We start from the raw sequence: 25249 nt of genomic DNA, 5'->3' as shown, positions 1-25249 counted from the left end.
TCCACACTTATACACTCTTGTTGGATGCTCGTGCATGCCACTCGTGATACACACACACACACTCTTAAAATTTACTTCAAAGATCACCTTGTCAAAAAGGGCCGAAAAAAAATTCTAATTGACTTCTTGTAGTCAATTCCAGCACATGGAACGTGCAATTATTGCTCAACTATATTCAGAAAAAAATTTGAAAGGGATAACAAGTACGTATTTGAGAAATTAAATTCTTGACGAGACCGTTGAACCATTCAAGCGTATAAATTCATCTTGCCAATACTTGTGCAGTAATTTTTCTTCTATCCGGGTCTACAAATGCGGACGGCTTAATGATATGCACGGTGATCTCATGAAGTAGACAACGATCAATGTACACTTACACATTATTTATATGTACGCTCCAATTCTGCCCGTGACATTCCACTGTTTGTTTGTCCACATTTTTAGATTTTCGTTTAAGCACGGTCTGAAGTAAAAAAAAAAAATGATAAAAAAAATTAAAAAATTTGGTGTACTGTATCCGTCGCATGAACCGAGGTGAAATGAAATGACAGGCACAAGATATATATATATATACACATACCCAAAAATGTCTGACACAAGAATTCTCACATACTTTCCACAGAATACGAGGACATTCATCAAGCACACACAACACTACGCAAGCGTAAAGACAAAAAACCAGTGGAACACACACCGATTGAGGAAAAACCACAAAATAGGGATGAGGGGGTTGAGATTGTAGAAATACACACGGACCAAAAACCGCAGGAATCCGACGTAATGGAGGAGCATCTGGAAAAGACATTCACAGTCGAGAGGGATTCGAAAGGAAAATCGCTTCTCAAGAAGAAACGGCGTAGTCAAGCAGAAGAAGAAGTCGTAGAAGAAATTGTCACTGTCGATAGTTCCGAGATAACTAGAAAAACGTTGAAAACTCAAAAGCCTAACGTTGGCGAAAGTGAGCTGGAGCTGGAGGAAATTGAAGACTTGATCGTCGTGCCTGACAAATCGATAACCAGCCTCGTCCTTAACGTTCCCAGCCAACAGAACGAAATAGTTGCAATCGACCAAACAACAGAACAAGCTGGTGGACAGCCAAACACGGAAACAGCGAAGGTTACCCTGGATACGGTGAATGCGATAACCGAACAATTTGTTCGAACTCAGGAGCAAGAGATCGATAATATTTCTCAGATTAAGCCAGACATTCGAAAAGCATCTGTGTCCATATCTCCAATAGAACCATACACTGTTTATGAGACAAACGTTCAGACGACCACGGGTGACATTGCAGACATTGTTAAACCACTCTCATTTGAGGCTAAGCCACAATTTATTCCATCGGAAGGCTTGATCGTGAGCGAGACCCTAGTAGACACGACGACAACAGATTTTAGTGTAAAACCGGATGTAACTAAAATCGCGGAGTCTTCTTTAACTTTGCACGAAGCAACGGAAGTGCGCGAAACGACAGTAAATCAAAATGAAGTCCCGACGTCAGATTTCGTCACCCCAAGTATGGTCAAAGCTGAAGATACGATTCTTCCGCAACAAGGATTGTCGGTGTATGAGGTGAATGAGGGCTTGGCCGAGGAAAAACTGGAACCTCTGAAAACTGTGCCCGCTAAACCAAGGGTTCAAATATCATCCTCGGAACCTCTTCAAGTAGAAGAGGTTCTCGCAGAGGATAAGCCCGGTAAGTACTACCCGGAACTGTTTGTGCCGACGGAAGTAGCGACGGAATCTGTTATTTCGCAACAACAGAGAATCACGGAAGAGATGAACGCGCCGGAAAGAGAAGGGGTCTACACGCCAGGGAGGTTGCCACCGACTCAAAAAGCTGACGTTGCTGTTTCTACAGGCGAGACAGCAATCGTCCAAGAACAACCTGTCCAGGAAAGCGAGGGCATTTATTTACCAGATAGAGTTGTTGACTCTTACAACGCGAAGCCGAATGTCAATCTGCTTGAAAGTATAACTGTGTCAACCGTCGACTCGGAACAACAAGAATCGGCTCTGACGATCGGAGAGGGCAAGACAGTAACAGCCGAGTTCAATGTTATTGAACAGAGCTCAGTCATCACTTCAGAGACGATAACTTCCGAGAGAGGAAATGATTTGCCATTGGAGCAAAAACCCGTGTCAAAATCAGCTGAAACAACGATTACTCCACTAGAGACTAGTTCGATATCAACGCTAATCATCCAAGAATCCGAAGGGGAGTACAATCCTGATAAAAAGCCAACAACTGCCCTTGCGGAAACGTCAGTACGTGAAAAGGAGTATGTCGAAGTATCTGAAATTCATACGGCTGATCAACCGTCAGACTTTACCGATATTCTCAAGTATGTTACGGAAAATACCGTCACATCTGTCCAAGTATCTGAGGCTAGAATGGATCAGGTGACTATGATCCACGAACGCGAAGGTACGATGCAAGAAATTGTCGGACCTGAAGAGCTTACCATAGACTCTTCGTTCAATCCGGTGAAAACTTGCGAGATATATGAAACGACGTCCATAGAAAGAGAGGGGAATTTGAAAGTTTATGAGTTGCCTGAGTCTCACAAAGGTAAACCTACGACTGACCATACAGTGCAATCTCTTCTTGTGGAGGAAACACAACCTGACTATAACGTTGGTGTAATTCACGTAGATAGTCCCATCACAGTAACGGCCAAGGTCAATCAAACGAACCTTCAAGAAACTGTCACTGATGAAACGATCGCGGATGAAGGTCTGGCACCCGTTGAACAACACAAGACGCCTGATGCTAAAACAGCAGAGCTGAGCATTAATGAAATCGAGAGTATTCATACAACGGAAGTTATTGTGACTGAAAGTGAGGTAGAGGGTTCTCAAGACCTAGATGTAAAGGAAGTGTTCGCAAGCCCAGAATTTACCACTCAAGTTGCAATCACGCAGGAAGAGGTGCGGACGGAGTCGCCGACGGGAGATATTGTGGAAGATAGTCCCACGAAACGAACAGCAACTTTGTCGCAACTTCCGTGGGAAAGTGCAACAGTAACATTACAAGAAGTTGCTGAAAAAGAAGGTATTTACAACAAAGATGTCAGTCCTGTACAAAAGATTGCAAGCGTCGAACTGTCTGAAAGCAAATCTAGCATTAATGTTACTGAAGTAATACCACATGATGCTGAAAATTTGTATACATCAGATTCCAAGCCACAAGATTTCACCGCCCAACCATCCGTTCTTGGGCATACCATTGCGACAAAACTTGAAACAATGGTTGAGCACAGTACAGGAGAAATGTTGGTTGAACAACCTACTGCCAAAAAGGCAAGTGAAAATCAAGAAGCTTTCGATGAGCTTATTATTACCGAGACTAATATTGGTGAAGGAGAAAAACCCAGAGATGACGATGCTAAGCCGCTAATGCAAACTGCAGACCTTAACGTTGCAACTAGAGAAAACGTCACAGTGACCGAGGTACTATCGGAGCTGAAGGAAACTATTTTGCAAACAAACGAACAACCCACTCAGCGCACAGTGAATGTGAAAGTACTTTCGGGTCACGAAGTCGCACAAACTGAAGAGACAATTATTTCCAACAGTACCAACGAATTCAAAGAAATTGAAATAAGATCAGAAACTGCTGTACAGAAGCACGATGGATTGGAAATAGTCCAACACTCTGAAGTAGCACTATCAGAAAAGGAAGCGCCGTTATCTGAAGATGTCAAGCCGCAGTCTAAACAAGCGGATGTGACTTTCGAAGAAGGTAAAAGTGTCAATATTATTATACCTCATGTCGAGGATAAAGAAGGCACTCTTGAAGAACAAGTCAGACCTCGCTCCGTTGCAGCCACGATTGACTTTGAAGTCCAGGGAGTTGCTACTAAGATGGAAGTTGTAGCTGACACAGGTTTAACCGATCTTATAATTGAAGAAGTGAAAGATGCAAATGCAAACAAAACATTACTGCCGTTTGAAACAGTCATTTCAGAGGAAGTACTCACGCGAGAAAAGGAAGCACCATTTTCAGAAGTGCAGCCAGCTAACAGAATAGCGCAACTCGAGTTTGAAGTTGGAGAAAGTCTAATTGTAACTTCGGTAGTCAGTGGCGACAATACAAACATTTTAACCGAGGCTGAAAAACCGAAAGATCAATCTGCTACTTTTGATATCTCGGCACATCCCGTTGCTGAAGTAGTAGAAACAATCACCGAAGACAACACTGAAAAGCTGGTCAGCGATATTACAAAAACGGTCACGGCTACTTCTGACCACATAACTTTCCAAAGTTTGATTACTTCTGAGACATCAACGAGTGAACTGGAACAATCACTTTCTGATTTTGTCAAGCCAGATGAAAAAGTACCTGGTGTTGAATTTGAAGAAGGTATTAGTATCACAGTTACACAGACTGTAGCTGAGGACAAGGAACAGGAATATCTGGGTAAGCCGAAAATGGAGGGACAACAAGCCAAGTCTTCATATGATGCACACAGAGTTGCTGAATCAACTGAAATCACACCAGATACTTACCCCGGAAACTTGGTGACCAAAAAACCGGAATTAGTATCAGCCAGCGAAGAACATTTGCCATTTGAGAGCGTTGTTCAAACTGAAGCTGTCATTTCTGAAACAGAAATTAATTTCACTGAAAAACCAGTGATTGAAAAAAGTTCTGCAAGTGTTACTTTCAACGAAAGTATTAATGTCACCATTACCGAAGTTGTCTCAGAAGACAGAGAGTCTGCATTGCAGCCTTTCAAAAAACCAAACAAGAAAACTGCGTCGGTTGATATTTCTAGCCATTCTATTGCCGAAAAGTCTGAAGTTATCCCTGATATGGATACTGAGAAACTAAAACAAACGCGACCAATTATAGCTGTAGCTGTCCCGACGCAAATACCTCTTGAAACTATTGTTCAGTCGGAAACTCAGGCAACTGAGTCTGAAGAACCATTATCTGAACATAAGAAACCATACCAGGCCACTGCAGATCTTTCCGTTGTTGAGACACAAGGTATAGTAGTATCGTCTGTAGTCTCAGATGATAAAGAAGGCCAATACAAACCTTCGGACCTACCTGAAACAAGGACAGCTGACGAAAGTTTGGTTCATGCTCACACAATTGCCCAAACGATGGAATATATTATCGACTCTAGCACAGACACGCTAATTAACGAAGTTTTGTCATTTTCAACAGCTGTGCCAAATCAGGTACCATTTATTTCTGTACTCCAGTCACAACCGACCGTTCAGGACAAGGAAAGTCAATTGGTTCCTGATCTCAAACCTGAGAACAGAATAGCAAATGTTGACTATGAACTAGAAAAGACAGTAGCGATTTCTGAAGTCACGTTGGGTGATAAGGAATTCGATTACAGTCCTGAGCCACAACCATATAAACATGTGGCATCATTCAACATCAATCAGACACACGATATTGCTGAAACGACGGCAGTTGTCGTTGAAGATTCAGTCAGTGAGGTTGGCTACCAGAAACCTGAAGTAAAAATTGCATCATCTAGCCAAGAATTGTATGAAAGTGTCATAATTACCGAGGGCATGGCAGAGGATCAGGAAAAACCATTTGAAGGTAAATTCAAACCAGAAACTCGCGATGTCAATGTAACCGTCGAAGAAGGTAAGCGTGTCTCAAGTGTCACTGAAATTGTGGCCGACGATAAAGAGTTGCGCTTGGACGAGCTTCAGAAGCCTAAGGTCCAAACGGCCAGACCTCAAGTAGTTTTAGGTCATGAGGTTGCTGAAAATACAGAGGTTATCACCAGCATGAATGTAGGTGAGATCGAAGCTATTAAACCAGCTTCGTGCGTCGCTCAAGCGGGACAAAAGCCATTCGAGACGATAGAATTGACTGAAGAAATTCTGGGGGAAAAAGAAATAGATCGTGTTGAAGTCAAGCCACAAACTAGCAAAGCCCGTATTGCCTTGGATGAGGAAAGATCTATTATCATCACAGAAACTACAACTCAAGATAGCCAATTTGACCTTACAAGTGAAATAAAGCCTCGTGAGGGATTGGCAACATTCTCTTACGAAGGAAAACAAGTTGCAGAACAATCAGAAGTCGTGCCACGCGAAGGTGTTGAAGATATAACACCATTAAAATCAGTAAAATTTGAGGCAAGTCCAGTACAAACAACTCTCGAAAGCATAAGCGTCACAGAAGCTGTCTCTGAGGAAATAAGCCAAGATTTCCAAGGCAAGATGGCACCCAATACCCGACGAATCAGCGTCTCCTTCGTTGAAGGCCAAAGCATATCTGTAACTCAAGTCATTACTGATGATAAAGAAGGCCAAGTTTCTGTCAATGAATTCAAAAGTAGCGTGGCTTCTGTCAACACAAGCCAGCTCGGCAAGGATGTGGCCGCAAAAACAGAGATCATCGTCGACCAAAATATCGGGACGCTTAAACAGTATGATGCAGACAAACTAACTGCAACGTTGAAACAAGATATACTCGAACCTATTATTGTAGAAGAAGTTCCAGTTGCTGAAAGTGAAAAGCTATTTGATGTACCTACAAAGAGAAGAACTGCGTCCATTGCTCCAACGTTCGAAGAAGGTCATAGTGTTACAGTGACAGAAACTATGTCAAGTGAGCAAGAAACTACACTTGAGGTTGAAAAAGTATTAGATTCTAAAGAAGCGACAAGTACTGTCGTAACAGAACATGGTTCAGTACAAACAACAGTAGTTGAGTCTCAAATCGAAGTTGAGAAACGAGTATCCGATTTCGATTCGAAGACTCAAACGGTCCATATGGGACAAGAGCCTTTTGAGAGTATAACTGTAACTGAAAGTATAGCAGAAGAAGCTGAGAGATCATTTGACGGAACATTTATGCCAGCTACTCAAACAGCTGATATCCACGTACAAGACGTCAAGCCGTTGCAAATATCAGAAATAGTAACAGAAGACAAAGAAGACAATTTGAATATTTCATTGGACTATACCAAAGGCACAGCACAAAGTGAGTTTACCACTTTCGACAGTATTCAAAGTTCGGAAGTTGCAACGATTCAAAATGTTGGAGAAATACAAGAAACAAAACGTCCGTCATCTCTAGCAACGGTAACCCAAACTACATTAGAATCTGTTATTAATGTAGAGATGACTGTTGGAGAAAGCGAGGAAGTTTTCCAAGGAAAATTCGAACCCAGGAAACAAAAAGTTATGCCCGAAATGGAAAGTTTAAGTTCGGTAAATGTAACCGAAATTCTGACCAACGAAACTGAGTTCGAGCTATCAGGATTAGTAATTCCTAAGGAAGAGCAGGCTCAACCTAATTTATCTGGCAGAGAAGTAGCTGAGACATTGCAAGTGCTAACCTCAACAAATACAGAGGAGCTGGTGAAACCGATAAAAGCAGAAGAGCGAATGGGTCATCCAGTAATAGAAGAATTAACATCTGTCACTGTCAGTGAGGTCATATTGAACGAAATCGAAAGTGTACTAGAAGATACAGTGACTGCTAAGAATCAAACAGCTACGCCAAATCTATCAGGTAGAGAAATTGCTGAGACGACTCAAGTCTTAACATCAACGACTACGGAAAATCTCATCCAAACTAAAATGCCTAAAGCAGAAAAAGGTAAACCACAATTAGACGAATTGACATCATTGACGATATCCCAAATAGTTACGAATGAAACAGAGGAATCATTGCCCAAATATGAAACACTTGGTAAACAAAAAGCTTCGCCGCACGTGTCGGGCAGAGAAATAGCCGAGACTATACTAGTCAAGGCCATTGACAACACGAATGAACTCTTTACAACAGAGGCTAAGGAACAAACAGGAACAACGAATTTAGAAGAGTTGGCAGCAGTGACTATTTCCGAAGTAATTTCCAATGAAACCGAAGATATTTTGACATTATCGCAAGCACCCAATGAACAGAAAGCAATACCGCAGTTATCTGGTCGAGAAGTGGCTGAGACAAGTCAAATTCAGACAGAAGTCCGTACTGGCGAACTCATGAAACAAAAAGCACCTGAAGAACAAAGAGGAATGCCAAACTTGGAAGAATTGTCGTCTGTATCGGTCTCTGAAATTGTTTACAATGAAAGCGAGATTATTTTACAAAGCAAAGATGCACCGAAAAAACAAAAGGCGTTTCCACTTTTGTCAAGTCGAGAGGCCGCACAGACCATGGAGGTTATGACATCCGCGAATACCGAAAAGTTGGTCAATCCGGAACAACCTGAAAGCAAAACAATTCTTCCAAAACAAGTTCCATTTGAAAGTCTGGAACAAACTCAACCAATCTTGAGAGACAGCGAGAAGCCTTTAGTCATAGATGAACTGAAATCATCAACGCAGGCAAATGTGAGCTTCGAACTTACACAAAGTCTCATAATTACTCAGGTAACAGCAGACGAGACAGAATCAAAGGACGTAGTTGAAGGCGTTGCCAAGGAAGTAACTGCCACACCTGACATTGTTAAACGGGAAATTGCAGTAAAGTCAGAGATCTTAGCGGAAGGCGTTGCCTCAGAGTTTGTTACTGATAAACCCTTAACAAAAATTGCTAAGACAGTCAAAGACGAAAAGTACGGGGTTGTAGTTACTGAACTTCAGTCGACGGGTGAACTAGAATCGGAATTACATAAATCTGTTGAGCCTTTTGCAAAACAAGTGACTGTGTCATTCGAAGCTGATCATCTGGAAAAAGTGATAGGTGAGTTTATGAATAGCGGTAAATGGCATCCCTATCATAATGACCTGACGTGACAGATTTTGAGGATACATGGACGGTTGACTGATCACAGAAGATAATCTCCTACATTTCCGCACAATATAGGCATTAGCTATTTTGCGACTACCAGGTCACTCTTCGTAATTGCTCTCCGCAAGCGACGTTTAGATGCATTGCGCCATCACTGAGGAAATGTGAGTTAGCAAAATCTGTTGCACCGTGGAACGTAGACCAAATTATGTATCATTCTGTTTTTCAACAAATCAGAAAACTTCAACTCATTAACACATTAAACGTGACGTCGATCTCTGCGTACTGACAGTAAACGAACTGGCAGAATCAAGGACCGGTAATCCGTCTGAACGGGAAGAGAAATCGGCTCCGCGTTTGAGGGGACCCGTAGTTGCTTTCAGCGTAGTTGTATGTATCTCCAAATATCGAAATCCACGTATCACGAACACGAACAAGAGACGAACAGCCCCATTCCATACGCAATTTTGAACAAAAACACTTTTCGGCATTTTTATTTGACGCAGAAATGATAACGTTGCATTAATTCTTCGAATTTACTATTGTTATTTCGTAGAATCTGTGCCATTTCTTCATTTCTACGTAAAGTAAAAATGTGTTTAAGTGTTTTTGGTCGGAGTTGCATATAGAATGGGGCTGTTGAACCCTTTCTTCCGTTCAAGATACGAGGACTTAGATATTTGGGAAGATATACGTAAACGTCGAAATCGACTGGGGCACACCCTTAACGCAGTAAACAAACAGGCATTCATGAGTAGAAGAAAAAGTAATAAAATTTGGAATCTAATCATATTTGAAGAACCTGCTATTCCTGTACAAGTCTAAGTACACAGAGAATCGGACGAACTTCTGAATTCCCATTTCGTTTGTGACGGCGATGAACGTGATCGGTAAGCGGCTTCACATGTAGAACAGTCTATGGACAGATGAAGCGAGTATGAAACGTTTGATCATCGAGTTTGAAAATGTGCTAAAACGATGAAGTAGAATTTAAATAACGGTGTGTGGAAAACTAAGATAGTATTCGGATACTAGGTTGCGTGGGAGAGTGAGCAGTGAATCAAGGTAGGTGACACACCAGGTATAACACGCGTTACACAGGAACGTTGGTCCTGAGGAACAGGATACATACACACACACACACACACACACACACACACACACACACACACACACACACACACACACACACACACAAACGAGTACACATACAAATCGACACACAACACAAACAGTACACACTAATGTGGAGTTGAGAGCACTGGGTTGTAACTCGAAAGGAACAACACGGATGAAAGTATCTAGGAAGGTAGAAAATACTTGGTGCGGTTATTGGAGTCGACGTTTAGCTGTATGATTGAATGAAAACTGTTAACCCTGTGCTCTTCAACTATCACGCGAGACGGAAGTCAAACCTCAGCAGCTACTAGCTACAACAACACGTGTACCAATACTCACACAACACTTATTCTGTAAAATTTCAGAAACAACAGAAGCACGAGCGCTACACCACCAAACAACATACACACAACACACTTTAACACACGAAACCCCGAAGATAACAACACAAATGAATAGTGAATCTGACACAGAGGTGACTGAAGAATACACAACTAAATTCACACGTGGAGATGATGAGGAGGCAACAGCAGCGGTAAAGACAAAAAGGACCACGATCCGTAGAAGAAAACCATCTACAAAGGAAGATGACAATATTGTAGTAATCGAAGAGGAGATAGAAAACATAAAGTCGGAATTACCGACAATACCTAGAAAACAATTTATGTCTATTGAAGAAGTATCCGATACTGGAGACATCGAGGAGATCAGGCCGACGAAGGTGGAGGAGGCCAGAGACATCTTTGATGTTGAAAAACCGGTGGAAGAAGTGATTATCGACGAGACGACGGAGGAATTACCTGCTCCAGAGCGAGCAGAGCCCGTCGAACGTGAGGAAACTCGCGAACAAGTCACCGTAACGGAAGAAGTAACTCATGAAGGCAAACCTCGTAAGGTTGTCGAGAAACGCATTGTCAAGCGGAAGGGCAGAAAGCAGCAGGTCACTGAGGAGGTGACTGTTGAAGAAGATGGAAAAGCTCCAGTCACGACCGTAACTGAAAAACCGGTGGAAGAAGTGACATTCGACGAAACGACCGAGGAATTACCTGCTCCAGAGCGAGCAGAGCCCGTCGAACGTGTGGAAACTCGCGAACAAGTCACCGTAACGGAAGAAGTAACTCATGAAGGCAAACCTCGTAAAGTTGTCAAGAAACGCATCATCAAGCGAAAGGGCAAAAAGCAGCAGGTCACGGAGGAGGTGACTGTCGAAGAAGATGGAAAAGCTCCAGTCACGACCGTCACCGAAAAACCAGTGGAAGAAGTGACTTTCGACGAAAGGACCGAGGAATTACCTGCTCCAGACCGAGCAGAGCCCATCGAACGTGAGGAAACTCGCGAACAAGTTACCGTAACGGAAGAAGTCACTCATGATGGTAAACCTCGCAAGGTTGTCAAGAAACGCATTGTCAAGCGGAAGGGCAGGAAGCAGCAGGTCACTGAGGAGGTGACTGTCGAAGAATATGGAAAAGCTCCAGTCACGACCGTCACCGAAAAACCGGTGGAAGAAGTGACATTCGACGAAACCACCGAGGAATTACCTGCTCCAGAGCGAGCAGAGCCCGTCAAACGTGAGGAAACTCGCGAACAAGTCACCGTAACGGAAGACGTCACTCATGAAGGTAAACCTCGCAAGGTTGTCAAGAAACGCATTGTCAAGCGGAAGGGCGGGAAGCAGCAGGTCACTGAAGGGGTGACTGTCGAAGAAGACGGAAAAGCTCCAGTCACGACCATTACTGATAAACCAGTGGAAGAGGTGATTATCGACGAGACGACGGAGGAGATATCTGCTCCAGAGCGAGCAGAGCCCGTCGAACGTGAGGAAACTCGCGAACAAGTCACCGTAACGGAAGAAGTAACTCATGAAGGCAAACCTCGTAAAGTTATCAAGAAACGCATCATCAAGCGGAAGGGCAAAAAGCAGCAGGTCACGGAGGAGGTGACTGTCGAAGAAGATGGAAAAGCTCCAGTCACGACCGTAACTGAGAAACCGGTGGAAGAAGTGACATTCGACGAAACGACCGAGGAATTACCTGCTCCAGACCGAGCAGAGCCCATCGAACGTGAGGAAACTCGCGAACAAGTCACCGTAACGGAAGAAGTCACTCATGACGGTAAACCTCGCAAGGTTGTCAAGAAACGCATTGTAAAGCGGAAGGGCAGGAAGCAGCAGGTCACTGAGGAGGTGACTGTCGAAGAAGACGGAAAAGCTCCAGTCACGACCGTCACCGAAAAACCGGTGGAAGAAGTGACTTTCGACGAAACGACCGAGGAATTACCTGCTCCAGAGCGAGCAGAGCCCGTCGAACGTGAGGAAACTTGCGAACAAGTCACCGTAACGGAAGAAGTAACTCATGAAGGCAAACCTCGTAAGGTTGTCAAGAAACGCATTGTCAAGCGGAAGGGCAGAAAGCAGCAGGTCACTGAGGAGGTGACTGTTGAAGAAGATGGAAAAGCTCCAGTCACGACCATTACTGATGAACCGGTGGAAGAAGTGATTATCGACGAGACGACGGAGGAGATACCTGCTCCAGAGCGAGCAGAGCCCGTCGAACGTGAGGAAACTCGCAAACAAGTCACCGTAACGGAAGAAGTGACTCATGAAGGCAAACCTCGTAAAGTTATCAAGAAACGCATCATCAAGCGGAAGGGCAAAAAGCAGCAGGTCACTGAGGAGGTGACTGTCGAAGAAGACGGAAAAGCTCCAGTCACGACCGTCACTGAAAAACCGGTGGAAGAAGTGACTTTCGACGAAACGACCGAGGAATTACCTGCTCCAGAGCGAGCAGAGCCCGTCGAACGTGAGGAAACTCGCGAACAAGTCACCGTAACGGAAGAAGTAACTCATGAAGGCAAACCTCGTAAAGTTGTCAAGAAACGAATCATCAAGCGGAAGGGCAAAAAGCAGCAGGTCACGGAGGAGGTGACCGTCGAAGAAGATGGAAAAGCTCCTGTCACGACCGTCACCGAAAAACCAGTGGAAGAAGTGACTTTCGACGAAACGACCGAGGAATTACCTGCTCCAGACCGAGCAGAGCCCATCGAACGTGAGGAAACTCGCGAACAAGTTACCGTAACGGAAGAAGTCACTCATGAAGGTAAACCTCGCAAGGTTGTCAAGAAACGCATTGTCAAGCGGAAGGGCAGGAAGCAGCAGGTCACTGAGGAGGTGACTGTCGAAGAATATGGAAAAGCTCCAGTCACGACCGTCACCGAAAAACCGGTGGAAGAAGTGACTTTCGACGAAACGACCGAGGAATTACCTGCTCCAGAGCAAGCAGAGCCCGTCGAACGTGAGGAAACTCGCGAACAAGTCACCGTAACGGAAGAAGTAACTCATGAAGGCAAACCTCGAAAAGTTGTCAAGAAACGCATTGTCAAGCGAAAGGGCAAGAAGCAACAGGTCACTGAGGAGGTGACTGTCGAAGAAGATGGAAAAGCTCCAGTCACGACCGTCACCGAAAAACCAGTGGAAGAAGTGACTTTCGACGAAACGACCGAGGAATTACCTGCTCTAGACCGAGCAGAGCCCATCGAACATGAGGAAACTCGCGAACAAGTTACCGTGACGGAAGAAGTCACTCATGAAGGTAAACCTCGCAAGGTTGTCAAGAAACGCATTGTCAAGCGAAAGGGCAAGAAGCAACAGGTCACTGAGGAGGTGACTGTCGAAGAAGACGGAAAAGCTCCAGTCACGACCGTCACTGAAAAACCGGTGGAAGAAGTGACTTTCGACGAAACGACCGAGGAATTACCTGCTCCAGAGCGAGCAGAGCCCGTCGAACGTGAGGAAACACGCGAACAAGTCACCGTAACGGAAGAAGTAACTCATGAAGGCAAACCTCGTAAAGTTGTCAAGAAACGAATCATCAAGCGAAAGGGCAAAAAGCAGCAGGTCACGGAGGAGGTGACCGTCGAAGAAGATGGAAAAGCTCCAGTCACGACCGTCACCGAAAAACCGGTGGAAGAAGTGACTTTCGACGAAACAACCGAGGAATTACCTGCTCCAGAGCGAGCAGAGCCCGTCGAACGTGAGGAAACTCGCGAACAAGTCACCGTAACGGAAGAAGTAACTCATGAAGGCAAACCTCGTAAAGTTGTCAAGAAACGCATTGTCAAGCGAAAGGGCAAGAAGCAACAGGTCACTGAGGAGGTGACTGTCGAAGAAGACGGAAAAGCTCCAGTCACGACCGTCTCTGAAAAACCGGTGGAAGAAGTGACTTTCGACGAAACGACCGAGGAATTACCTGCTCCAGAGCGAGCAGAGCCCGTCGAACGTGAGGAAACTCGCGAACAAGTCACCGTAACGGAAGAAGTAACTCATGAAGGCAAACCTCGTAAAGTTGTCAAGAAACGCATTGTCAAGCGAAAGGGCAAGAAGCAACAGGTCACTGAGGAGGTGACTGTCGAAGAAGATGGAAAAGCTCCAGTCACGACCGTCACCGAAAAACCAGTGGAAGAAGTGACTTTCGACGAAACGACCGAGGAATTACCTGCTCCAGACCGAGCAGAGCCCATCGAACGTGAGGAAACTCGCGAACAAGTTACCGTAACGGAAGAAGTCACTCATGAAGGTAAACCTCGCAAGGTTGTCAAGAAACGCATTGTCAAGCGGAAGGGCAGGAAGCAGCAGGTCACTGAGGAGGTGACTGTCGAAGAATATGGAAAAGCTCCAGTCACGACCGTCACCGAAAAACCGGTGGAAGAAGTGACTTTCGACGAAACGACCGAGGAATTACCTGCTCCAGAGCAAGCAGAGCCCGTCGAACGTGAGGAAACTCCCGAACAAGTCACCGTAACGGAAGAAGTAACTCATGAAGGCAAACCTCGAAAAATTGTCAAGAAACGCATTGTCAAGCCAAAGGGCAAGAAGCAACAGGTCACTGAGGAGGTGACTGTCGAAGAAGATGGAAAAGCTCCAGTCACGACCGTCACCGAAAAACCAGTGGAAGAAGTGACTTTCGACGAAACGACCGAGGAATTACCTGCTCTAGACCGAGCAGAGCCCATCGAACATGAGGAAACTCGCGAACAAGTTACCGTGACGGAAGAAGTCACTCATGAAGGTAAACCTCGCAAGGTTGTCAAGAAACGCATTGTCAAGCGAAAGGGCAAGAAGCAACAGGTCACTGAGGAGGTGACTGTCGAAGAAGACGGAAAAGCTCCAGTCACGACCGTCACTGAAAAACCGGTGGAAGAAGTGACTTTCGACGAAACGACCGAGGAATTACCTGCTCCAGAGCGAGCAGAGCCCGTCGAACGTGAGGAAACTCGCGAACAAGTCACCGTAACGGAAGAAGTAACTCATGAAGGCAAACCTCGTAAAGTTGTCAAGAAACGCATTGTCAAGCAAAAGGGCAAGAAGCAACAGGTCACTGAGGAGGTGACTGTCGAAGAAGACGGAAAAGCTCCAGTCACGACCGTCTCTGAAAAACCGGTGGAAGAAGTGACTTTCGACGAAACGACCGAGGAATTACCTGCTCCAGAGCGAGCAGAGCCCGTCGAACGTGAGGAAACTCGCGAACAAGTCACCGTAACGGAAGAAGTAACTCATGAAGGCAAACCTCGTAAAGTTGTCAAGAAACGCATTGTCAAGCGAAAGGGCAAGAAGCAACAGGTCACTGAGGAGGTGACTGTCGAAGAGGATGGAAAAGCTCCAGTCACGACCGTCACCGAAAAACCAGTGGAAGAAGTGACTTTCGACGAAACGACCGAGGAATTACCTGCTCCAGACCGAGCAGAGCCCATCGAACGTGAGGAAACTCGCGAACAAGTTACCGTAACGGAAGAAGTCACTCATGAAGGTAAACCTCGCAAGGTTGTCAAGAAACGCATTGTCAAGCGGAAGGGCAGGAAGCAGCAGGTCACTGAGGAGGTGACTGTCGAAGAATATGGAAAAGCTCCAGTCACGACCGTCACCGAAAAACCGGTGGAAGAAGTGACTTTCGACGAAACGACCGAGGAATTACCTGCTCCAGAGCAAGCAGAGCCCGTCGAACGTGAGGAAACTCGCGAACAAGTCACCGTAACGGAAGAAGTAACTCATGAAGGCAAACCTCGAAAAGTTGTCAAGAAACGCATTGTCAAGCGAAAGGGCAAGAAGCAACAGGTCACTGAGGAGGTGACTGTCGAAGAAGATGGAAAAGCTCCAGTCACGACCGTCACCGAAAAACCAGTGGAAGAAGTGACTTTCGACGAAACGACCGAGGAATTACCTGCTCCAGACCGAGCAGAGCCCATCGAACGTGAGGAAACTCGCGAACAAGTTACCGTGACGGAAGAAGTCACTCATGAAGGTAAACCTCGCAAGGTTGTCAAGAAACGCATTGTCAAGCGAAAGGGCAAGAAGCAACAGGTCACTGAGGAGGTGACTGTCGAAGAAGACGGAAAAGCTCCAGTTACGACCGTCACTGAAAAACCGGTGGAAGAAGTGACTTTCGACGAAACGACCGAGGAATTACCTGCTCCAGAGCGAGCAGAGCCCGTCGAACGTGAGGAAACTCGCGAACAAGTCACCGTAACGGAAGAAGTAACTCATGAAGGCAAACCTCGTAAAGTTGTCAAGAAACGCATCATCAAGCGGAAGGGCAAAAAGCAGCAGGTCACGGAGGAGGTGACTGTCGAAGAAGACGGAAAAGCTCCAGTCACGACCGTCTCTGAAAAACCGGTGGAAGAAGTGACTTTCGACGAAACGACCGAGGAATTACCTGCTCCAGAGCGAGCAGAGCCCGTCGAACGTGAGGAAACTCGCGAACAAGTCACCGTAACGGAAGAAGTAACTCATGAAGGCAAACCTCGTAAAGTTGTCAAGAAACGCATTGTCAAGCGAAAGGGCAAGAAGCAACAGGTCACTGAGGAGGTGACTGTCGAAGAAGATGGAAAAGCTTCAGTCACGACCGTCACCGAAAAACCAGTGGAAGAAGTGACTTTCGACGAAACGACCGAGGAATTACCTGCTCCAGACCGAGCAGAGCCCATCGAACGTAAGGAAACTCGCGAACAAGTTACCGTAACGGAAGAAGTCACTCATGAAGGTAAACCTCGCAAGGTTGTCAAGAAACGCATTGTCAAGCGGAAGGGCAGGAAGCAGCAGGTCACTGAGGAGGTGACTGTCGAAGAATATGGAAAAGCTCCAGTCACGACCGTCACCGAAAAACCGGTGGAAGAAGTGACTTTCGACGAAACGACCGAGGAATTACCTGCTCCAGAGCAAGCAGAGCCCGTCGAACGTGAGGAAACTCGCGAACAAGTCACCGTAACGGAAGAAGTAACTCATGAAGGCAAACCTCGAAAAGTTGTCAAGAAACGCATTGTCAAGCGAAAGGGCAAGAAGCAACAGGTCACTGAGGAGGTGACTGTCGAAGAAGACGGAAAAGCTCCAGTCACGACCGTCACTGAAAAACCGGTGGAAGAAGTGACTTTCGACGAAACGACCGAGGAATTACCTGCTCCAGAGCGAGCAGAGCCCGTCGAACGTGAGGAAACTCGCGAACAAGTCACCGTAACGGAAGAAGTAACTCATGAAGGCAAACCTCGTAAAGTTGTCAAGAAACGCATCATCAAGCGGAAGGGCAAAAAGCAGCAGGTCACGGAGGAGGTGACTGTCGAAGAAGATGGAAAAGCTCCAGTCACGACCGTCACCGAAAAACCAGTGGAAGAAGTGAATTTCGACGAAACGACCGAGGAATTACCTGCTCCAGACCGAGCAGAGCCCATCGAACGTGAGGAAACTCGCGAACAAGTTACCGTAACGGAAGAAGTCACTCATGAAGGTAAACCTCGCAAGGTTGTCAAGAAACGCATTGTCAAGCGAAAGGGCAAGAAGCAACAGGTCACTGAGGAGGTGACTGTCGAAGAAGACGGAAAAGCTCCAGTCACGACCGTCACTGAAAAACCGGTGGAAGAAGTGACTTTCGACGAAACGACCGAGGAATTACCTGCTCCAGAGCGAGCAGAGCCCGTCGAACGTGAGGAAACTCGCGAACAAGTCACCGTAACGGAAGAAGTAACTCATGAAGGCAAACCTCGTAAAGTTGTCAAGAAACGAATCATCAAGCGGAAGGGCAAAAAGCAGCAGGTCACGGAGGAGGTGACCGTCGAAGAAGATGGAAAAGCTCCAGTCACGACCGTCACCGAAAAACCGGTGGAAGAAGTGACTTTCGACGAAACGTCCGAGGAATTACCTGCTCCAGAGCAAGCAGAGCCCGTCGAACGTGAGGAAACTCGCGAACAAGTCACCGTAACGGAAGAAGTAACTCATGAAGGCAAACCTCGAAAAGTTGTCAAGAAACGCATTGTCAAGCGAAAGGGCAAGAAGCAACAGGTCACTGAGGAGGTGACTGTCGAAGAAGACGGAAAAGCTCCAGTCACGACCGTCTCTGAAAAACCGGTGGAAGAAGTGACTTTCGACGAAACGACCGAGGAATTACCTGCTCCAGAGCGAGCAGAGCCCGTCGAACGTGAGGAAACTCGCGAACAAGTCACCGTAACGGAAGAAGTAACTCATGAAGGCAAACCTCGTAAAGTTGTCAAGAAACGCATTGTCAAGCGAAAGGGCAAGAAGCAACAGGTCACTGAGGAGGTGACCGTCGAAGAAGATGGAAAAGCTCCAGTCACGACCGTCACCGAAAAACCAGTGGAAGAAGTGACTTTCGACGAAACGACCGAGGAATTACCTGCTCTAGACCGAGCAGAGCCCATCGAACGTGAGGAAACTCGCGAACAAGTTACCGTAACGGAAGAAGTCACTCATGAAGGTAAACCTCGCAAGGTTGTCAAGAAACGCATTGTCAAGCGGAAGGGCAGGAAGCAGCAGGTCACTGAGGAGGTGACTGTCGAAGAAGATGGAAAAGCTCCAGTCACGACCGTCACCGAAAAACCGGTGGAAGAAGTGACTTTCGACGAAACGACCGAGGAATTACCTGCTCCAGAGCGAGCAGAGCCCGTCGAACGTGAAGAAACTCGCGAACAAGTTACCGTAACGGAAGAAGTCACTCATGAAGGTAAACCTCGCAAGGTTGTCAAGAAACGCATTGTCAAGCGGAAGGGCAGGAGGCAGCAGGTCACTGAGGAGGTGACTGTCGAAGAAGATGGAAAAGCTCCAGTCACGACCGTCACCGAAAAACCGGTGGAAGAAGTGACTTTCGACGAAACGACCGAGGAATTACCTGCTCCAGAGCGAGCAGAGCCCGTCGAACGTGAGGAAACTCGCGAACAAGTCACCGTAACGGAAGAAGTAACTCATGAAGGCAAACCTCGTAAAGTTGTCAAGAAACGCATTGTCAAGCGAAAGGGCAAGAAGCAACAGGTCACTGAGGAGGTGACTGTCGAAGAAGACGGAAAAGCTCCAGTCACGACCGTCACTGAAAAACCGGTGGAAGAAGTGACTTTCGACGAAACGACCGAAGAATTACCTGCTCCAGAGCGAGCAGAGCCCGTTGAACGTGAGGAAACTCGCGAACAAGTCACCGTAACGGAAGAAGTAACTCATGAAGGCAAACCTCGTAAAGTTGTCAAGAAACGCATTGTCAAGCGAAAGGGCAAGAAGCAACAGGTCACTGAGGAGGTGACTGTCGAAGAAGACGGAAAAGCTCCAGTCACGACCGTCTCTGAAAAACCGGTGGAAGAAGTGACTTTCGACGAAACGACCGAGGAATTACCTGCTCCAGAGCGAGCAGAGCCCGTCGAACGTGAGGAAACTCGCGAACAAGTCACCGTAACGGAGGAAGTAACTCATGAAGGCAAACCTCGTAAAGTTGTCAAGAAACGCATCATCAAGCGGAAGGGCAAAAAGCAGCAGGTCACGGAGGAGGTGACTGTCGAAGAAGATGGAAAAGCTCCAGTCACGACCGTCACCGAAAAACCAGTGGAAGAAGTGACTTTCGACGAAAGGACCGAGGAATTACCTGCTCCCGACCGAGCAGAGCCCATCGAACGTGAGGAAACTCGCGAACAAGTTACCGTAACGGAAGAAGTCACTCATGAAGGTAAACCTCGCAAGGTTGTCAAGAAACGCATTGTCAAGCGGAAGGGCAGGAGGCAGCAGGTCACTGAGGAGGTGACTGTCGAAGAAGATGGAAAAGCTCCAGTCACGACCGTCACCGAAAAACCGGTGGAAGAAGTGACTTTCGACGAAACGACCGAGGAATTACCTGCTCCAGAGCGAGCAGAGCCCGTCGAACGTGAGGAAACTCGCGAACAAGTCACCGTAACGGAAGAAGTAACTCATGAAGGCAAACCTCGTAAAGTTGTCAAGAAACGCATTGTCAAGCGAAAGGGCAAGAAGCAACAGGTCACTGAGGAGGTGACTGTCGAAGAAGACGGAAAAGCTCCAGTCACGACCGTCACTGAAAAACCGGTGGAAGAAGTGACTTTCGACGAAACGACCGAAGAATTACCTGCTCCAGAGCGAGCAGAGCCCGTTGAACGTGAGGAAACTCGCGAACAAGTCACCGTAACGGAAGAAGTAACTCATGAAGGCAAACCTCGTAAAGTTGTCAAGAAACGCATCATCAAGCGGAAGGGCAAAAAGCAGCAGGTCACGGAGGAGGTGACTGTCGAAGAAGATGGAAAAGCTCCAGTCACGACCGTAACTAAAAAACCGGTGGAAGAAGTGACATTCGACGAAACGACCGAGGAATTACCTGCTCCAGAGCGAGCAGAGCCCGTCGAACGTGAGGAAACTCGCGAACAAGTCACCGTAACGGAAGAAGTAACTCATGAAGGCAAACCTCGTAAAGTTGTCAAGAAACGCATTGTCAAGCGAAAGGGCAAGAAGCAACAGGTCACTGAGGAGGTGACTGTCGAAGAAGACGGAAAAGCTCCAGTCACGACCGTCACTGAAAAACCGGTGGAAGAAGTGACTTTCGACGAAACGACCGAGGAATTACCTGCTCCAGAGCGAGCAGAGCCCGTCGAACGTGAGGAAACTCGCGAACAAGTCACCGTAACGGAAGAAGTCACTCATGAAGGTAAACCTCGCAAGGTTGTGAAGAAACGCATCGTCAAGCGGAAGGGCAGGAAGCAGCAGGTCACGGAAGAGGTGACTGTCGAAGAAGATGGAAAAGCTCCAGTCACGACTATCACCGAAAAACCGGTGGAAGATGTTACTTTTGACGAAACGACAGAGGAATTACCTGCTCCAGAGCGAGCAGAGCCTGTCGAACGTGAGGAAACTCGCGAACAAGTCACCGTAACGGAAGAAGTCACTCATGAAGGTAAACCTCGCAAGGTTGTCAAAAAACGCATTGTCAAGCGAAAGGGCAAGAAGCAGCAGGTCACGGAGGAGGTGACTGTCGAAGAAGATGGAAAACCTCCAGTCACGACCGTAACTGAAAAACCGGTGGAAGAAGTGACATTCGACGAAACGACCGAGGAATTACCTGCCGCAGAGCGAGCCGAGCCCGTCGAACGAGAGGAAACTCGCGAACAAGTCACCGTAACGGAAGAAGTCACTCATGAAGGTAAACCTCGCAAGGTTGTCAAAAAACGCATTGTCAAGCGAAAGGGCAACAAGCAACAGGTCACGGAGGAGGTGACTGTCGAAGAAGATGGAAAAGCTCCAGTCACGACCGTAACTGAAAAACCGGTGGAAGAAGTGACATTCGACGAAACGACCGAGGAATTACCTGCCGCAGAGCGAGCAGAGCCCGTCGAACGTGAGGAAACTTGCGAACAAGTCACAGTCACGGAAGAAGTAACTCATGAAGGTAAACCTCGCACGGTTGTCAAGAAACGCATCATCAAGCGGAAGGGCAAGAAGCAACAGGTCACAGAGGAAGTTACCGTTGACGAAGAAGGAAAAGCACCAGTCACTACAGTTGTTGAGGTACCTGCAAATGAAATTCATGATCTTAATCATCCATCCTTCACCGTAGAATCTAGTACACAGTTGAAGAAAGTTCCCAAGACAGCATCAAAGAAACTACAACCCATCAACATTGAAGTGATAGAGCAAACGTCGGTGAAGCCCAAAATAAGTCTACAACAAGCACCTCTATTTGCTCAGGTCAAACTGAAAAAAGTACTCATCCCGAGGAAACCGCAAGATAAAAGTGGTAAAACTAACATGCCACGAGTTTTGTTGCGTAGCCGTATCACGGCACACGAATGGCCTCCAACTGTACAGTATCCAGTAATCACACAGATTGAACCGAATTACATACAAAATGGTATTCTTTCACGTAATGTCGAAGATGCGTTTAAACTCAAAAGGATAAAACACAAGAAGAGAAAACCATCTGATAAAGAATTGACGGAATTGGAAAAGCTGGACTTGGAATTCAACGAACTCAAAAAAGTTCCTTTGGAAAAAATTGAAGATAAATCTGTCTACCAGCGCAAATCCAAATCAAAGTCCGCAGAAAAAAGTGAGCCTGGCAAACTCAAAATTGGGAAAGGTAAGGTACCTTCCAGAGAAGAAATTGCGGATGAAAAGATATCTTTGAAGAATGTTGATAAAGAAGCACTCATCCAGCCGGAAGAGTCACAATTCGTACCTAAAAAGAAAGACAAACCAGTTAAAAACTTGAAAGATACCAAAGATCGTGATCAGCCGGAAGTCTCTTCTTTCGAACCTTATGACGTCGAATCTAGCAAGCCTGAAATGGAAGAAAGAGAACCTGTTTCAAGTCTTGAAACAGATGAATCTAAACCCAAGCTCTCAGTAAAAAAGAAATCCAAACCTGCTTCAAAGAAACCGCACCAAGATGCCGAGACCATTCCAATTATTTCCGGGACTCCGATGAAAAGGGAACCTGAAGAAAATACTGACATCGTACTTAAAAGCCGACAGGGTGCAAAGCCTGAAGAAGAGCCTGAGGTGATCAATCTTAAGCCCTGGGAAAAAGCTAACGTGCCTGAAAAAGCGGAAACATCTGATGACGAACCTCTTGTATTTATTCCTCGGGATGATGACGTTACAGAATCTGTTGATACTATAACGACACAGTACATTGAAGATTCACCCGACAAACCACTGAAAAAGATAACCAAGAAGAAGATTGTTCGGAAACGAGGCAAAGGTAAGCCACAAGTTACAGAAGAATTGACTGTCGAAGAAGAAGGCAAGGAACCAAATACCATCGTTACCGCAATTGATGAAGCCCCCGACGACGGACCATCGACGCATCTTCTCGAACCAACTTCTGAACAAGATACACCGAAGGTCATTGAAGAAATTCATGAAGAAATTAAGGTAACTGAAACAGTGACTGAGCAAGGTCGCCCCAAGAAAGTTATCAAAAAGCGTAGTAAGATAATGCGAGATGGTCATAAACGAATCTTAAATGAAACGACTGTTGAAGAAGAAGGCAAAAAACCAGTCGTCGTTAGTGTCGAACTACCTGAAGATACGGTTGACGAGGCCACTCAACCTCTCTCAATTGATGAACCCAAAGGCAAGCAGAAACCGACTACGAAAAAGAAAGTCAAAAAGTCAGCCAACATACCAGCTGATAAGATCATAGATATGGAGTTGCTCAAAGCAAATCTAAAACCGCAGTTGATGAAGATTGAAATCACTGAACAAAAGCCGCTCAGGCCGAAAGTCATTGCACCAGAAATACCCTTATTTGCCCAAGTCAAGCTGAAAAAGACGCCTACTACTAAAAAATCAAGAGATGAAAAACAGAAGGTCAAACTTCCGACAGTTTTATTACGTAGTCGCATCATAGATCACGAGTGGCCTCCAAGTCTACAGTATCCCTTGATCGCAACTATCGAACCCAATTACATTCAAAATGGTATTCTATCACGTAATGTTGAAGATGCCTTGAAGCTTAAGAAGATAAAACACAAGAAAAGAAAACCAGATGATAAAGAGTTGACGGAATTAGAAAAGCTGGACTTGGAATTCGACCAACTTAAAAAAGTTCCCTTGGAGAAAATTGAAGACAAATCTGTCTATGAGCGCAAGCCTAAACCAAACGTTGCAGAAGAAGATAAGCCTGACAAGCTCAAAATTGGGAAAGGTAAGGTACCTCCTAGAAAAGAAATTGAGGAAGACAAAATATCTCTAAAGAAAGTTGACAAGAAAACACCCATTCAGCCGGAAGAATCGCAATTGGTACCTAAAACGAACGTTAAACCAGATAAAAAGACGAAAGATACCAAAGATCGTGATCAGCCGGCACTCTCTCCTTTCGAACCTTACGATATTGAGTTTAATGAACCTGAGTTGGAAGACAAGGAACCCCTTTCAAGTCCGGAAAAAGAGGGATCGCAGCCCAAGATACCGAATAAGAGGAAATCTAAGCGTGCTCCAAAAAAGCCAGAGCAAGATAACGAATCCATTCTGATCGTCCCCGGAACTCCCAAAAAAGAGGAATCTGAAGCGATACCTGATATAAAACTCAAGAGTCGACAGGGTGAAAAACCCGAAGAAGAGGTAGAGTCGGTGAAACTCAAGCCCTGGAAAAAATCTGATGAGCCCAAAGATTCAGAAATGCTCGATGACAAACCTCTCGATTTTGCTCCTCGAGATGAGGATGTTACGGAATCAGTTGATATCATTACAACGAAGTACACTGAAGACTCCCCTCACGAGAAACCAAAAAAGATTATATTGAAGAAGATCATAAAGAAACGTGGAAAAGAAAGGCCGATAATCACTGAAGAAAGAACAGTCGAAGAAGAAGGCCGAGAGCCGATCACTACGGTCAGGGCAGTTGAAGAAGTGCTCGTTGACGAAACAACACCTCTTTCAAACAAGTTCCCTGAGGGAGAGAAACCAGCCGTCACTGAAGAAATTCACGAAGAAGTTAGAGTAAGTGAAATAGTAACTGAAGGAGGGCAGCCCAAAAAAATCACTAAAAAACGTCGTAAAGTAACACAAGGCAATAAAAAACAAATTACTGAAGAAACAACTATCGAAGAAGAAGGTAAAGAGCCGGTTACAACAGTAACTGAGATTCCTGAAGACACAATACCACTCACACACAAAAAATTGAAACACACAAAACCAACACTACTCAAAGACGTTGATCAGAGAACAAAAGGTAAGAAACTTATCAAAACCTTCCAAATCTACTCATTCGGAATACACTTAATTTTCGTCTGTTGAATTCATGTGTATGATGGATGCAAAACTATTTGGCCAGACCTTGCTAGCGAAGATCTTCGGGACATGACACCGTGACATACACGACATATCAATTTCGGTTGTGTGATCTTCACAAAGCGATCATTATATGCGCGTATCAATAAATCTAGAACAATTAGAAACTAGAAATATATCATATTAGGAATTTATTCATAGTTAAGAATTTAGGATCATGCGACATTGCTTCCACAACATATTGATACGTAATTTGCATGTGATTTTGATAGGTATACTAGCCACTTAAAAAAATTTCAACTAAGGTTTGCAATGATTGTGGACAACGTACTTTCGGCGATTCTCGGTAC

The 25249-nt window shown here is 45.6% G+C and overlaps 1 protein-coding gene across 1 annotated transcript in view; it reads left to right on the top strand.

The window, feature by feature from the left end:
• The window catches only part of LOC124299107 (titin-like), a 65671-nt gene that overhangs the window by 17621 nt on the left and 22801 nt on the right, over nt 1-25249 (top strand). The window contains exons 16-19 of the mRNA XM_046752057.1: nt 623-8680; nt 10213-11108; nt 11601-12767; nt 13014-24840. Of these exons, the coding sequence (XP_046608013.1) occupies nt 623-8680; nt 10213-11108; nt 11601-12767; nt 13014-24840 (21948 nt within the window). The remainder of the gene's footprint in view (nt 1-622; nt 8681-10212; nt 11109-11600; nt 12768-13013; nt 24841-25249) is intronic.

Source organism: Neodiprion virginianus, chromosome 2 (assembly GCF_021901495.1).
Source record: "Neodiprion virginianus isolate iyNeoVirg1 chromosome 2, iyNeoVirg1.1, whole genome shotgun sequence".
Taxonomy (NCBI): domain Eukaryota; kingdom Metazoa; phylum Arthropoda; class Insecta; order Hymenoptera; family Diprionidae; genus Neodiprion; species Neodiprion virginianus.
The sequence above is the reverse complement of the archived record's forward strand: the minus strand, read 5'-3'. Positions and strand labels throughout refer to the sequence as shown.